We start from the raw sequence: 14020 nt of genomic DNA on the forward strand, positions 1-14020 counted from the left end.
CAGTCGGACACGACTGAGCCACTGAACAGCAACCGCCTCCTTAGGTGATGGTCATGCTGTATGTGAATTTAATTTCAGGACATTTAGGTTAAGTTTGTTGAAAATCTTATTATTAGGAATTCAAAGAGTTAAAAATATTCACTCAACCAAGTATAATTCTCAAATGTTTATGCTACACAGTAGGCCGTGCTTGGCAATTTGGAAGGTCCAGAGGGTGAGGTTTGGGTCCTTAAGCTCACAGTCTAGCCCAGAAGGTAAGTCTAGACCCACGTTAGACTATAGCATGGATGGAGTTTGGAGCTTGCAGGATTCCTGGGGAGCAGGGGGCTCGGGGAGAGTGGGGCACTCCAAGAGCTTCAGGGTCGTTTGCTCAGATCTTCCCCCTGCAGTGGGCTCCAGGGGGTCTCCCCGGCAAGTGGGGTAGACCCCAGAGCTCCAGCCTCCTGTTCAGCCTGGTTTGAGAGGTTTCACTGTTCTCAGGGTTACTTCTGTTGTCCAGTTTTGAGTTTGTTTCTGATGTGGCTGGTACAGAAAAGAAGGCCCCCGCCCCATGTCCTGCACGGCAGCCCCGCCTGCCCTGGTGGGGAGGTTAGTGCAGCGCCTTGGTGAGCCTGACACTGAGCAAGCCCGAGGCTCTGCCCGCCGGGTTGACCCCGGATTCTGGAAGCCCGTGCCCTCCCTCCTCTTTGTAGCTCCGACCGCTGGTTATCCCCCTTCTCGGCTCTGCCGGCCACTCTTGCCCGCCTGTTTGGTTGGCTGCGGGCCCAGGGGTGCTCCTCTGGGTGCTCCCACTGCCCCCGGGACTGAGGGATCCCCGAGGCCTCCCACTTGGAACGTGCAGGAGAATTTCTTTGGAATTCCCTCTGAGTGCTGTAGTTTTTGGTCCTCCACTTCTATAGAAGGTTCCTGAGAGAGATAACTAAACCAAATTCATGATCACGTTTATCATAAAATGTGGGAAACACTGGCTCGGGCAGTGGTCTGATTTATTATTTTTTGTCTGACTTGTTATTTTTATTTTAGAAGTTGGTGTTAGGAAAATACTGTCTTTCCCTGAGTAATGGTGTTCCTCCTGTTGGAGGACTGTGTAAAACTGATCATTAAACTTTTAATTTTTCTCCTGATTTCAGGAAACTCAGAACCCCATTCAAGGGCAGAGTGGACGGAGGTTATTCTGCGAGGCTGGACTAACCCGGTCAGCGGGGTTAGTGGCCTCCAGGAGCAAGATGCTGCACACCTTTCTGGGTTTTGGTTTGCTCGTCTCGTCTGTAGGCATGGCTGACAACAGTCTGCAGGGAGGAGAGAGCTCAGCCTGGAGGCTCTGGGGGGACCTCGGCTGCAGCTTCGGGAGCCACATCCTCAGAGCACTGGCTTCGCAGGTGTGACTTCACCTGTCCCCAGCGCTCACGTGGGCCGGTGCACTTCATCTAGAGAGCCTTTAGAAACAATGACTGCTCCCTAGGAATAACTTTCCAGAGCGTGTCCTTAGACAGCCCAGGGACTGTTTGTTTCCAAAAGAATAAGATGTGAAAATGAGGGTTATAACCACAGTGATTCACTGGGGGAAACCTTGTCTAAAAACTAAAACCCTCTGTACACAAATTATGGGTTGGGAGGGCTGTTTTGGCACTTCAGAGGGTTTCTCTGCAGGTCAGGTGTGTCTCTGGGTCTGTGTCCTGTTGCCCCTCCTGACCACAGCCTTGGCCGTGTGCTTTCTCCTGCCACATGCTCTTTTGGGCTTCCTGGGGCTGTCTCGTTTCTTTCTCACAGTGTTCAGAGGGGGAACTAGATGAGCTGCCTGGGTCACACGGCCAGCTGGGACACCCCGGCTGAAGCTTCCAGGCCCACCCTCCTTGTTTGTCTCTATGAAGAACAGCAGTGGTCTGTCATCAGTAGAGCTAAGCTTTATTGAGCACCTACAGTGAGCCAGGTGCTCAGCTCAGGGATTACACCTGGATCTCCTTTAAGCCTGATCATAGCCCACTGAGAGAGGAGCCGTTGTCCCTCTGCCTCGTAGATAAGTTATCTGAGGCTAGCAGACGGCACACGATTTACCCCAGATCAGACAGAACAATGGGGACCCTCATTTGAATCCAAGCATTCTGTCTCTAAAGCTGTCCTTGGCCACTAGGTGACCTGGCTGCCACCAGAATCATAATCGTCATTGCAATTAGGGTGCCATTTATTGAAGAATTGTAACATCCCAGAGGATGAACTAAGTGCTCCATGAGCATCTCAGTCAGTGTGCAAGCCTGTGAAGTGGGTGTGATCATTCCGATTTTGAAGACAGTCACGGAGACTTGGTGAGGTTCTGAGGCTTGCCCAGTGTCCCACAAGTAGCTTGTGGTTGAGCTAGGCACACGCTCTGGTCTGCCCCAAACCGCATCCCTGTTTAGAATTCCTGTCATTGCTTGCCGCTCATCTCATTGCTTGCCTCCAAGGCCCCCAGGGTGAAGAGCTCCTGGCGCCCTGTGCTCACTCTGGGCACCAGGGCCTGTCCTTCCACAGCCAGCCACAGTCCTGCCAGTGCAGACCCCTCTCCCAGCCCTGGAGGAGACTCCTCTCCCCAGGGCTTACAAAGATCTCGGGATTGGGTGCAGATCCCCGATCAGTGTCTCCAGATGAGAACGAGGGACAAGTGGCTGTCCTCTGGCTTCAGGTGAATTCTTGGCCACACATCACAGTGGTGCAAGGGCTTCCGATAGGATTGTTTTCGTCCTGCCTACGAGAGAGCTGGAGAACACCCATGGTCAGTGCAGCTGAAAGAACAGGTGGCTCTGGACTCTGCCATGGTGCTGAGGGTTCTGGTTGTCCACTGCGCTCGTGTACGCAGGTGGGGACGTTCTTGTATCTGGACCCTGAGTGCCGCATGTGGGAAATGTTTATGTTTCTGGCTTGAACGCCAAGTTCAGGTTAAGTGTGCATGTTCTCGTTGACTCTGTAAGCGTGTTGGATGCCTTCCACTCAATTCCTAGGGGAGAGGCCCGTCTTTGTCTTCGAGCGTGAAGAGCCCAGTGTCCTTGGGCAGCTGCCTCCATTTCCTCCACAGTGTCTGTTTTCCCTCTGAGTTGCTTCTGCAGCTGGCAGGGCTCATTTGGCATGAGGAATAACCTGAGGTCTTCCCTGGAGATGACGTTATAGAATCAGACCTGCAGGGATCCTCCTTGCAGCACGTAGAGTAATTTCAGGGCTGGCTTCCACTGTTTGAATTCTTACACCAAGTATTTTGGAGTTTATGCATTGGTTTTCCCTGCTGCTGCTGCTGCTGCTAAGTTGCTTCAGTCGTGTCCGACTCTGTGCGACCCCATAGATGGCAGCCCACCTGAATACCTAAATATTCTGTTGTTGTTAAACTAAAGCAGTATCTATTCTACGTAGAGCTTGACAATTCATAACTGAGCTTATTTTTTACTTTACCAAGAGCAAAACTAATAACTGCAGTAAATTATATACTTGCTCAGCATTTTGAACACTCCCCAAACTCTTAGAATAATTAATATTTGAAAATGCTAAATTTACAATGTTTAGAATGCCTTTGGTTCCTTCTTTGTCTTCTCTCCCGCATCTTGTTCCAAACAAGGTTCATGGTAACTTGCATAAACACACACAATTTTCTTCTTTAATGGATAATTGGGGCAAAGGGAAAATAAATGTAAGAAAAATAATGTGAATCCCAAGATCGAAAGTCTACCAAGTCAGCACCAAGCCCCAGCGACGTTCTGGCAAAAGACACTGCTGGGCTGGACTTGGGAGTGATCCCGGCGTCTGTGACAACAGAGCCGGGGCCTCGCAGGCTGCGGTCTGTCCTCATCGGTGGGGTGAGGGCCGCCTCCCCAGTTCCCACAGTGGAGGGAGACAGCTGATTACCAAGTGAGCCTGGAGGGCCCCCAGGTGGCTGCCTGCCTGCCTGGCCTCAATTTTGACCTCTCCTGTGAGGTCTAAATTCAGCACCCATGTTATTCTGAAATTGATGTTTTTCTTCTTGCTTTTCAATGTGCTTCTCATCTGTGAATATTGGTATTGCTGAGACTTTATTAGGGAATATTGATGCAGTTCATGGAATTAAAGGTAAAAATAGGTTATGGTTCTGTTCTCCCTGTAGGAAAGGAAGAATCATCAGGCGTGATGGCTGTAGAACTTTGCTGATGGAGGGGCTGCTGGAAGCAGGGATTGAGGGGGGCGGTGAGCTGCCTCCTGCTCCCCCTGTTCCCACGTCTAGGGAGAGGGAACACAGGTCCTCACTCTCTTACCTGCTGTTCCCCAATCCAGGCTTCTGGACGCTGACTGCTGAGTGTCTTTATGTACTCATTCCACTGCAGAAAGAGTATTGCCTTTGATGAGGGCTTGCTGTCCTAGACGTCCTTGAAAGGGGTGTTCAGAATGCAGCCCAGACACCACACTGTCCCGTGAAATACGAAAAATTCTGATTTCCTGAAACCCAGCTGGCTGTGGGGATCTGATTTGAGTCTTGAGGCTCCTCTTCTCATGCTTGGGGAAGGACGGGGCACCGGGGCGTGGGGGGATCGCCAGCCAGCCTAGCATGGTGCCGTGTGACAGCCCCGGTTCAGGTTGTTGGTGAGGGGACACAGGCTGGAGCACGTGTGCCCTGGGGGCCGGCCGTGCACTTGCTGGTCTGACTTGAGGGCCTGGTGCGCCTGGAGGCGGAAGGCTGCTCCTCCTGCTCAGATCCCGCAGCAGCCAAGGCCATGCACAGAGTCCTTTCCTGCTGAGTTTTCTGTGGCCTTTCCCGTCCCTGTGTTTTAAGTTCAGATGACACTGAGGAGCCTGCTCACACCCAGAGCAGTGCAGGCAGGAGAGTCAGAGCTGTGGGGTGAGGCCTGGGTTCTAGGGCTAAATCCACCCCTGCCCAGTGCTTGACTTCAGCTTTGTTATTTGGGAAATAAGGATTCCACTCACTCATTCATCCATGCATTCATCCATCCACTCAAGCATGCACTCATTCGGTGAGTGTTTACTTCACAACATGTACTGGGCCTGGGGCTGGGGGTGAAAGGGGCAGACAAAGTCATTGTAGTTGCAAACCCTTTAGTGACCATAGAGCCCCTGGCTGTCGTGTTTTCCCCATGACTGAGTATTCTGGGCAGATGTTAACGTACACCATTATGCCCTTTGTGGCACCATTTATTAGCTCCCCCAGGCCCATGGTGGGGGGGGGGGGGTAGTTCTTGTTGGTCCTACTTGAAAGACAGATGGCCCGTGCAGTGTTTTGCTGTGTGAAAAGTCCAGGGGTCACCTGCTCCTCTGGTGGGAAGTGCTGGGCTACCTTTCTAGGAAAGCACTCGCTACTTACCTGTTTCAGCCCAGCATCTTCCAGAGAAATATTACTAATGCATCCTTTAGACACTGCTAAAAATGCAGCTCTATTCATGCAGAAACCAGAAAACACAGACATGGTGAAAATAAGCAGCCAGTGCGGGGAGTAGCTGCAGAGGAATCCATGAGTTGGGAATGCGGAAAGATGGGTAATAACTCCCAGCTTAGGGAGGAGCTGCGGCACAGTTTGTCTCTTCATCGTCTTGGAAAATGTGGGTGTGCTGGTTACAGCAAAGTTCCTGTTTGGGTGGCCCTTCACTTCTGCTGCTTTAAAGTGAGGATGACATGGCTTATCGCATATTCCAAGACGGACAGGTTGGCCTGATCAGGCAGTGAGCGCCTGGCAAGCATGCTGAGCTCAGGATTTGGAGTTGCCCGTGGTCTACCTTCCTTGTATTCAGAGGGGCTCCGTGAATGTGAGTGTATGTCCAGAGAGAGATTGCCTACCAGGGGCCTCTTTCATTCTGGCCATGTGCAAAGGCAGTACCATCTGAGACCATATCTTTTCTCTTAGAGTAGACCCTGCCTTCCCAAATTCCACTCCTAAGGCCTGGAAGTCTCCATGGGAGGTGAGCCTGGCTTTGGGGAGGAGGGAACCACCCTGCAGGTTGACAAAACAGTCATACATTTTGTCTTGCATTTCTGTGATAAGTCAGATGACATATTTTGCTCCCCAGGCCCTCTGTTTTATTGTTTATAGTTTAAAAGTGACTTCTGGGATTTTCTGAGACTCAGGGATAATACTTTAAATAAACAAGTACTTGTTCCATTGTACAAATTTGGAAAATACAGAGGAAAAAAAGGAAAATGAAGATCACACATCACCCATGATTTGTATTTTAGTTAAGTTCTTCCTAAAGAAGGTTATTATCTCTGGGCCTGAAGATGCTTGTGTGTTAAATCTTTGCCAACCTGAGATTTAACTATATATAGACTTATATGTGCTTCTCTCTACATCACTAAATAATCTTCACAATTGTGCTTTACATGGCTGCCCACTGTCTTACCATCATTGGCTTCCTCTGTGGTTGTAGATTGTTTTTCAGTTTGTCTCACTGCACAGACTGTTTTTGTTTATACACTATGAACCGTATTTCAGGGTTTTTTGTGTGCATCTTTGGTTCTAGAATGATTGAGTCACTGTCTGAAACCAGTGTAGTACATCTGTGGTCTGAGTTTATTGCATAGAGGTTGTAGCAGAGCTGGCTTCTGTGTTCAGTTCAGTTGTTCAGTTGTGTCCGACTCTTTGCAACTCCATGGACTGCAGCTCGCCAGGCCTCCCAGAGTTTACTCAAACTCATGTCCATTGAGTCAGTGATGCCATCCAACCATCTCATCCTCTGTCGTCCCCTTCTCCTCCCGCCTTCAATCTTTCTCGGCATGGGGGGCTTTTCCTGTGAGTCAGGTCTTTGCATCAGGTGATGAAAGTATTGGAGTTTCAGCTTCAGCATCTGTGCTTCCAATGAATATTCAGGACTGATTTCCTTTAGGATGGATTGGTTGGATCTCCTTGCAGTCCAAGGGACTCTCAAGAGCCTTCTCCAATACCACAGTTCAAAAGCATCAATCTTCGGTGCTCAGCTTTCTTTATAGTCCAACTCTCACATCCATATATGACTACTGGAAAAATCATAGCTTTGACTAGATGGACCTTTGTTGGCAAAGTAATGTCTCTGTTTTTTAAAAAGCTGCCTAGGGTGGTCATAACTTTTCTTCTAAGGAGAGAAAGAAAAGCAGTTCTTTAATTTGATAGCTATTATTTCCATTTTTATATCAGCCCGCACAGAAGACTTTCATTCCAATCCCAAAGAAAGGCTTCCATGTGGGCTGACGTAAAAATGGAAATAATAGCTATCAAATTAAGGAACTGCCTTTCTGTTCACATTTGGATCCTGAAAGCACATGTTATTGACATCAGCCTTTGATATTGGTCAGAGGTGTTTGCACCCACAAATCTGTATGTCAGTCCTTACATGGTGGCTTTCAGCGTCCAGATGTTCTGACGTGGGACTCAGAGTAGTAACCACAGCTGTTTAGCAAAGTAAGGTCTTCTAGGAAGTCAACTGATTTGAAGAGACAGCAGAGGGTTACTCACTGTTTACTAATAGCCCTTCCCTGTGGTGAGGAAACAGCAAACTCAAATCTTGGCCTCGATGTGTGTCCTGTGATTTTTTTTTCCTATTGTGTTTTGGTTTTTTTTTTTTTTGAAATATTGCTTTTTTGCCTGCTAATGGCTCCTTATTCCTGACTATCTGCTCCGTCTCTGGGGCACCCACTTCCAGGTCTTTGCTCGCTGGCCCCAGTTACCAGCAATGGGTCCTGGCGCTTTCAGAAAGCCTTGTGAGTCTGGGTCGTTAACCCTCCCTGCCCAACCCAGGCTTCCTATCCTCCACAGACTGTCCTCCTCATTCTCCACAGGGTCAGATTTTCTGTTCTGTGGTCTTCAGCCTTTCTGCCCCTCGCTGCCATGGTGGACGGGCATGTCCGTCATGACATCTGGCCCCAGACGCGCAGGCTTGGCTGCGGCAGAGGAGGGCAGGGGGCGCCAGGCCCAGCCGCTGGCCGGGAAGACTGGTCGTTCTGTTGGGGAGGTGTGGCGAGAACCCTGTTTACCGTGTGGATAAGAAGCTAACACGCAAAGCGCTGCACGAACGTCTCCGTTGTTTTCTAGAAAAGAAGCCGAGGAGGGGCCGGCCGTCGCGGGATGGGCGGCGGCGGAGGAATGCCATCCGGCTGACCAGCGAACACACGGTGGAGACCCTAGTGGTGGCCGACGCCGACATGGTGCAGTACCACGGGGCCGAGGCCGCCCAGAGGTTTATCCTTACCGTCATGAACATGGTGAGTCTGCTTGCCCCTGGAGAGGGCTCTGCGCGCAGCGCGGGCGTCTGCTCCTGGCTCGGGGGTGGGCTCACACGCAGACTTGCCACCCCTGGGCAGGTGGGGCACACGGCGCGGGGGCCGGGGGGGCGCCCTAGGCAGAGGCCCGAGTGCTGAGCCGTGCTGGTGAGGGGTCAGTGCCGGAAGCTGCCGGGTGTGGAGGAGTCTGCCCGGGGATGGGAGTCCGCCCGGTGTGGGAGGCCGCCGGGTGTGAGGGAGTCTGCCCGGGGATGGGAGGCCGCCCGGTGTGGGAGTCCATCCGGGAATGGGAGGCCGCTCGGTGACGGGAGTCCGCCCGGTGTGGGAGGCCGCCGGGCCATGAGAGTCCGCCCGGGGATGGGAGTCCGCCCGGTGTGGGAGGCCGCCGGGTGTGAGGGAGTCCGCCCGGGGATGGGAGGCCGCCCGGTGTGGGAGTCCGCCGGGTGTGGGAGAGTCCGCCCGGGGATGGGAGGCTGCCTGGTGATGAGAGTCCACCCGGGGATGGGAGTCCATCCGGGGATAGGAGTCCGCCCGGGGATGGGAGGCCGCCTGGTGATGAGAGTCTGCCCGGTGACGCGAGGCCGCCCGGCAATGAGAGTCCGCCCTGGGACCGGAGTCCTCTGGTAGCAGGGGTCTGCCTGGTGTGAGAGACCTCTGGTAGTGGGAGTCCGCCCGGTGATGGGAATCTGCCCAGTGATGAGAGTCTTCCGGGAGATATGAGTCCTCTGGTTATGGGAGTCTCCCGTGCTCCCCACTAGAGGCCTCCTGAGACCCTTTCTGTGGGTGAAGGCCCCTCTCAGAGGACTCAACGCTGAGTCAGTCAGTCCTGCTCTAAGGAGCCAACTGTCTAGTACAAAGAATCAATATCTGACTTTAGTGTAAAACAGAGCTGGTCCTATGAGAGGAATAGAGGTTGCCTAGTTGAGGGAACCAAGGAAGGAGCTGTGTCTCCTCTGATCTGATGAATGGGCGGAGGAGGGAAAGGTCACATGGTGGGCAGGTGGGGAGGGGCTGCCCACCTCAAACTTTAGACACAGAAGGATGTTTGTGTGCATCCCCACTCCACCATCCATCCACTCTCCTAACAAGCAATTCTGAAGATCTGGCACTGTGGTAGGTGCCAGTTACAAATCTTAAAAGATCCGGTCCTTTCCACAGAAGGCAGTGGTGTCACAGACGGGCGAAGCATCTGTGCTTGAGTAGGCATTTCTGCAGGGAGCATTGTGGGCCAGGTGGAGGCCTGGGGAGTGATCACCCCAAAGTGTGGGGGCATCGTGAAAGAGCTGACCCTTCAGCCAAGTGAGGGTGCTTGCCTGGTTGGGGGAGCAGTGGCAGGTCACATAGGGGCTGCCACAGGAGCCACATCTTGGGGAGGACAGGTGGACTGGTGTGGCTGCAGCCAGGATGGGAGCAGCCTTAATGAGGTGGGTGCCCAGAGTCAGGATGGGGAGGGCGGGTGAGGCCTCCCAAGGGGAGACAGAAACGTGCATGGACTAAGGTCTGGAAGGACAGCCCCACAGCTGCACCTGGGGGGACTGGAGTTGGAAAGGCAAGAAGGAGCACTGGGAATGGAGCGTGTGAGGTGAAAGCATCTGGACTAAGGGGCGGGCATGGGGGTGGAGGAGGTGATCCTGTGGGGAGGAGGGTGTGCTGGGAGGAGAGACCCACAGGACTGGGTGTCTGGCCTGGAAAGGCAGAGGCAAGAGAGACCCAGGGTACCCCTGAGCTATGCTCTGGTTGCCTGGGTGGTTGGCAGGGCTACTGGACGGGAAAAGGAGAAGAGTGTTTGGGAACACAGCGAGGGTTCCAGTTTGGACCAGCTAGCTTTGAGTTCGCTGGTGGAGCTCAGGATGGCGAGCCTGGTGGGTGAAGGGACTAAGGCTGCTGGGCGTGAGGCTGGGGCTGCAGCTGTTGGTGTGGCTGGCCTTGGCCAGGTCGAGCAGAGCACAGCCGGGAGAGAGGAGATGCCGGCAGAGGCACAGTGGAGTTCTGGGGTCAGGGCCGGGCGGGAGGCAGACAGACCCGATGTGGGTTGTCCTTAGGAGCGAGGTGAGAGGTGTGGGAAGGGAGTGACTAACAGTGCCTGATGCTGCTGCCGGCCCCAAAGGAGTAACTTTAGGGATTGGTTCCCTGGTGCCTCAGATGGTGAAAGTGTAAAAGCGTCTGCTTGCAATGCAGGAGACCTGGGTTCCATCCCTGGGTGGGGGTCCCCTGGAGAAGAAAACGGCAACCCACTCCAGTACTCTTGCCTGGAAAAACCCATGGACGGAGGAGCCTCATAGGCTATAGTCCATGGGGGTTGCAAAGAGTCAGACAGGACTGAGTGACTTCACTTTCACTCACCTTAGGGATTGCTGGGGGCGGAAGCTGTGTTGGGACAAACTGGGATGAGATCAGGAAGTGAAGGAGTAGAAACAGCATTGTTGAAGATCTTGGCTGAGGGAGAGAAGAGAAAAGAGCCTCCCTGGGTGGAACTGAGGTCAAAGAGGACTTTGGAGAGGGAAGAGGGAGAGGGGTACAAGTGTGGGGTGTAGGCCCAGACAGACCTGAGGCAGGAGCCCTGCTCTGAGCTCAGAGCTGGCAGCATCAGAACCACTTTGAGCTGGCTCCTTCTGTGTGAGCAGCTGCGAGGCAGGGGCTTAACCACCCCTGGGCCTTTAGCCGCCCCAGGCGTCTTGTGCCTGGTGACAAGTGCATATATAGCTCATAGGAAGCAGAAAGGGCCAGGCCCTGGCTGTGCCACAGTGGCTGAGAGATGCTGGAGGTGGCCCAAGAACAGGGAGGCTGGAGACATGGCCCAGGTCGCACAAGCAGTCACTGGCAAGGCTGTGGCCTTCAGGCCAGGCCCGTCTGTAACAAGCCACAGGGAAATAGATGATCATAAGCCTCACCCTTCTAAGCCTCACCTTGGGCTGATGGGGATGGTGAGCTCCACAGCGTTCCTGCCCACTGTGAAGTCAAGACTCCGGTACCTCGACCTCTGTCCAGTTGACTTGCCAGTGCTTGCTTTGGGGACATGTATTGATTTGCAGGAAACTCCGTCTGTCTGTCCCCCACCCCCACTGCAGACAGGCCATGCCCCGAGGCCGAGGCTGCTTTAGTGGTGTGTGGAGTCTTGAAAGTGAGTTACCCTCTGGACCCACAGACCTCCCTGTAGGACGGGCTCGTCTGCAAAGCCCAGTGATGTGGACCCGCTGGGGCACTGGTCCAGGGCTGATCCGTGGACATGGGCACACCATGAGGCACCAGGTCACCCTCCCTTTCAAACTCATCAGCTCTAGGAATTCTATTAACTTCTTTTCTTTCCTTTCTCCCCCCGCCCTTTCCTTCCTCTCCATTTTTTCCTTCCTTCCTTTCCTTCTCCAGATTTTTAAAACTTACAGTAATAAGTACATACCATAAAAGTCTCTGTCTCACCCTTTAAGCCTGCAGTTTCGTAACATTAGGTTACATTCACATTGCTGTACCGCCATTGTCACTGTCCATCCCCCGAATTCCTTTATCTTTCAGAACTGAAACTGTGCTCATTAGACACTGACACCCCATTCTCCCCTCCCCCAGCCCCAACAGCCACCCTTCCATTTTGAATTTGACGCCCCTAAGGACCTCATATATAAGTGGAGTCAAACAGTATTTGTTCTTTTGTGACTGGTTGATTTTCACTCAGCATGATGTCCTCTAGGTTGGTCCATGTTGTTGGAGGTGTCAGAATCTCCTTCCTTTTTGGCTGCAAAATATTCCATCATATGGACAGATTACATTTTGTCTGTTCATCCATTGATAAATGTTCGGGTTGCTTCCTCCTTTAGGCTCTTATGAATAATGCTGCTGTGAACGTGCGTGTACAGCCTGAGTCCCTGCTTTCACTTCTTTTGGGTATGTACCCAGAAGTGGAATTGCTCCTGTTTCAGCTTTTAATGGTGCTTGGCCCTGATTTCTGAGAAATATCCGAGCTCTGTGTTTGCACGAGCCCTGGCCTCCCTGGCGGCTGGTTAACGACGGGCTGCGGTGCTGCAGTCGCCCAGAGCAGAGCTCAGGGGGAGGGCTGCGGGGGCTGGCTCAGCACCAGGCTCTCTCACCTGTAGGTAATTTCATCTCATTTATTTATTTTTTGTCCAGGGCACAAGTCCAGGGGATAAACATTCATTACAACAGCTGAAGTAGTAATAAGGCAAAGCTCCCAGTTTGATATTTGCTTTCATAACTTTATCATGTGGGCAAGGGCCGCTGTTTCATTTATCGCAGGTCGGAGAGGGGTTGTATGTGGGAGTGTTGGTCTCCCCACGAGCTGTAAGGACGGAAAGACAGGCTGAGTGGTGGTGACGCTTGGCTTCAACATGACACTCTTCACGCCTCTTCAGCTGCTGATACTAAGATGTTGGCGGCTCCAGATCCTGCTGCTTGAGGGCAAATCTGGGCCAACTACATTAGTTTGGGATTTAGATGTTTCTTAACGAGGCCTGCCTGAGAAGGTCATGCCACTTTGGTGCAGGGCACGTGGCATTTGCACACTGACACTTAGCCCCTCAGTCGTCTGCTTCTTGGAGTTTCTTGGCTGGTCTGACGAGGCCAGAAAACAAGTGGACGCAGAGCACCCGACCTGCTCACACCGACTCTTACCACCGGCAACCCGTTTCTGTTGCTCTGTGACTTGCTGTTCGGAATAGTTAAGAACCAGTCGCATTCAGACAATGTACCTTGCTTTAAACAAGGCCACCCTCCATCACCTCCAGCATCCTTCAATTTCTCAAACCCTAGTATTAAAAATACAAAGAATTCTGTCTGTCCTGCCCATAGCTGTTTCGGAAAGGGGATCTCTGTTAGCCAGTAAGATCATCTCTAAGCTGGGATGCCAGGGAAGGGTGGTGGCTGGACTGAGGAGCCGTGTCACTAGACAAGGCCTTCGGGTGCAGGCGGCAGGAAGGGGAGGCCAGCCCGCCCTCTCTCTCCTGGTGGACCGTGTTTTCTGTGGGCATGTAGGGTTGAAACAGCTCTGTCTCCTTTGCTCCTCTGGATTTGGATGGAAATCTGCTGAAGAGGTTGCTGCCTTCGTTCCATCGGTTTCTCTCCAGTACCATATGGTGCTGATGTCCAAGTGCCCACCCCCCCCCCCCGCCCGCCCTCCCACTTGGGTCTCTGTGGGCAGGGGACTGACCCAACTCCTACATGCCACTCTGACCACAGGGGCTAAACCCAGACAAGTCCCTGTCCCCAAGTCAGGCCAGGGGGCTTGTGGGGCCTGGGTGTGTGATAGCCCACCCACAGTTGGTAGGGTTTGGGAGTTTGGTGTCGAGTACTCAGAGTTTTCATAGCATCGCAGGGTTGTCGTGAATTAGGTCTACATCAATCAGTAGCCTGATGGCCCACGTTTGAGAGGAAGGAAGGGTGTTCATGGTGCATTGACTAGTCCAGATGGAAGCTTCATGATTTCATGTCACTTCCTCCTCATCCTTGGTAGATTTCCTCATTCTCATTTTACAGAGAAGAAAATAGAGGCTTGTGGGGAGTTTGGGGTGCAGAGCCAGTGAGTGCCTCACAGGGTGAGGTCTCAAACCTGGGCTGAGTGTTCCCTGTCCCACCTGGTCATCCCTCAAATCTGCCCTTTCTTTCCATCTCTACTCTGGACTGACCGCCATTGTTTTTTATCTTGACAACTGCAGGGCTATTCTTCCTGGGCGTCTCACTTCCATTGTCTTCCCTCTTGTATCCTTGCTACAGAATGGCCAGAAGGATCTTCTTCCGACAGAATTAGGACGCTGTCACTAGGAGTGCTAAGGCGCTCTGTGGCTTTCCTTGTGGCGGATGTGGAACTCTTCCCCCTCTGCCC

At 52.6% G+C, this 14020-nt stretch overlaps 1 protein-coding gene across 2 annotated transcripts in view; it reads left to right on the forward strand.

Annotated features, from left to right (window-relative positions):
* ADAMTS17 (ADAM metallopeptidase with thrombospondin type 1 motif 17) overlaps nucleotides 1–14020 on the forward strand; it is a 398742-nt gene that overhangs the window by 57380 nt on the left and 327342 nt on the right. For both annotated transcript variants that reach the window (XM_070478143.1, XM_070478144.1), the window contains exon 4: nucleotides 8006–8175. In XM_070478143.1, coding sequence (XP_070334244.1) covers nucleotides 8006–8175 — 170 coding nt within the window. The remainder of the gene's footprint in view (nucleotides 1–8005; nucleotides 8176–14020) is intronic.

This window comes from Odocoileus virginianus, chromosome 16, assembly GCF_023699985.2.
Source record: "Odocoileus virginianus isolate 20LAN1187 ecotype Illinois chromosome 16, Ovbor_1.2, whole genome shotgun sequence".
Classification (NCBI taxonomy): domain Eukaryota; kingdom Metazoa; phylum Chordata; class Mammalia; order Artiodactyla; family Cervidae; genus Odocoileus; species Odocoileus virginianus.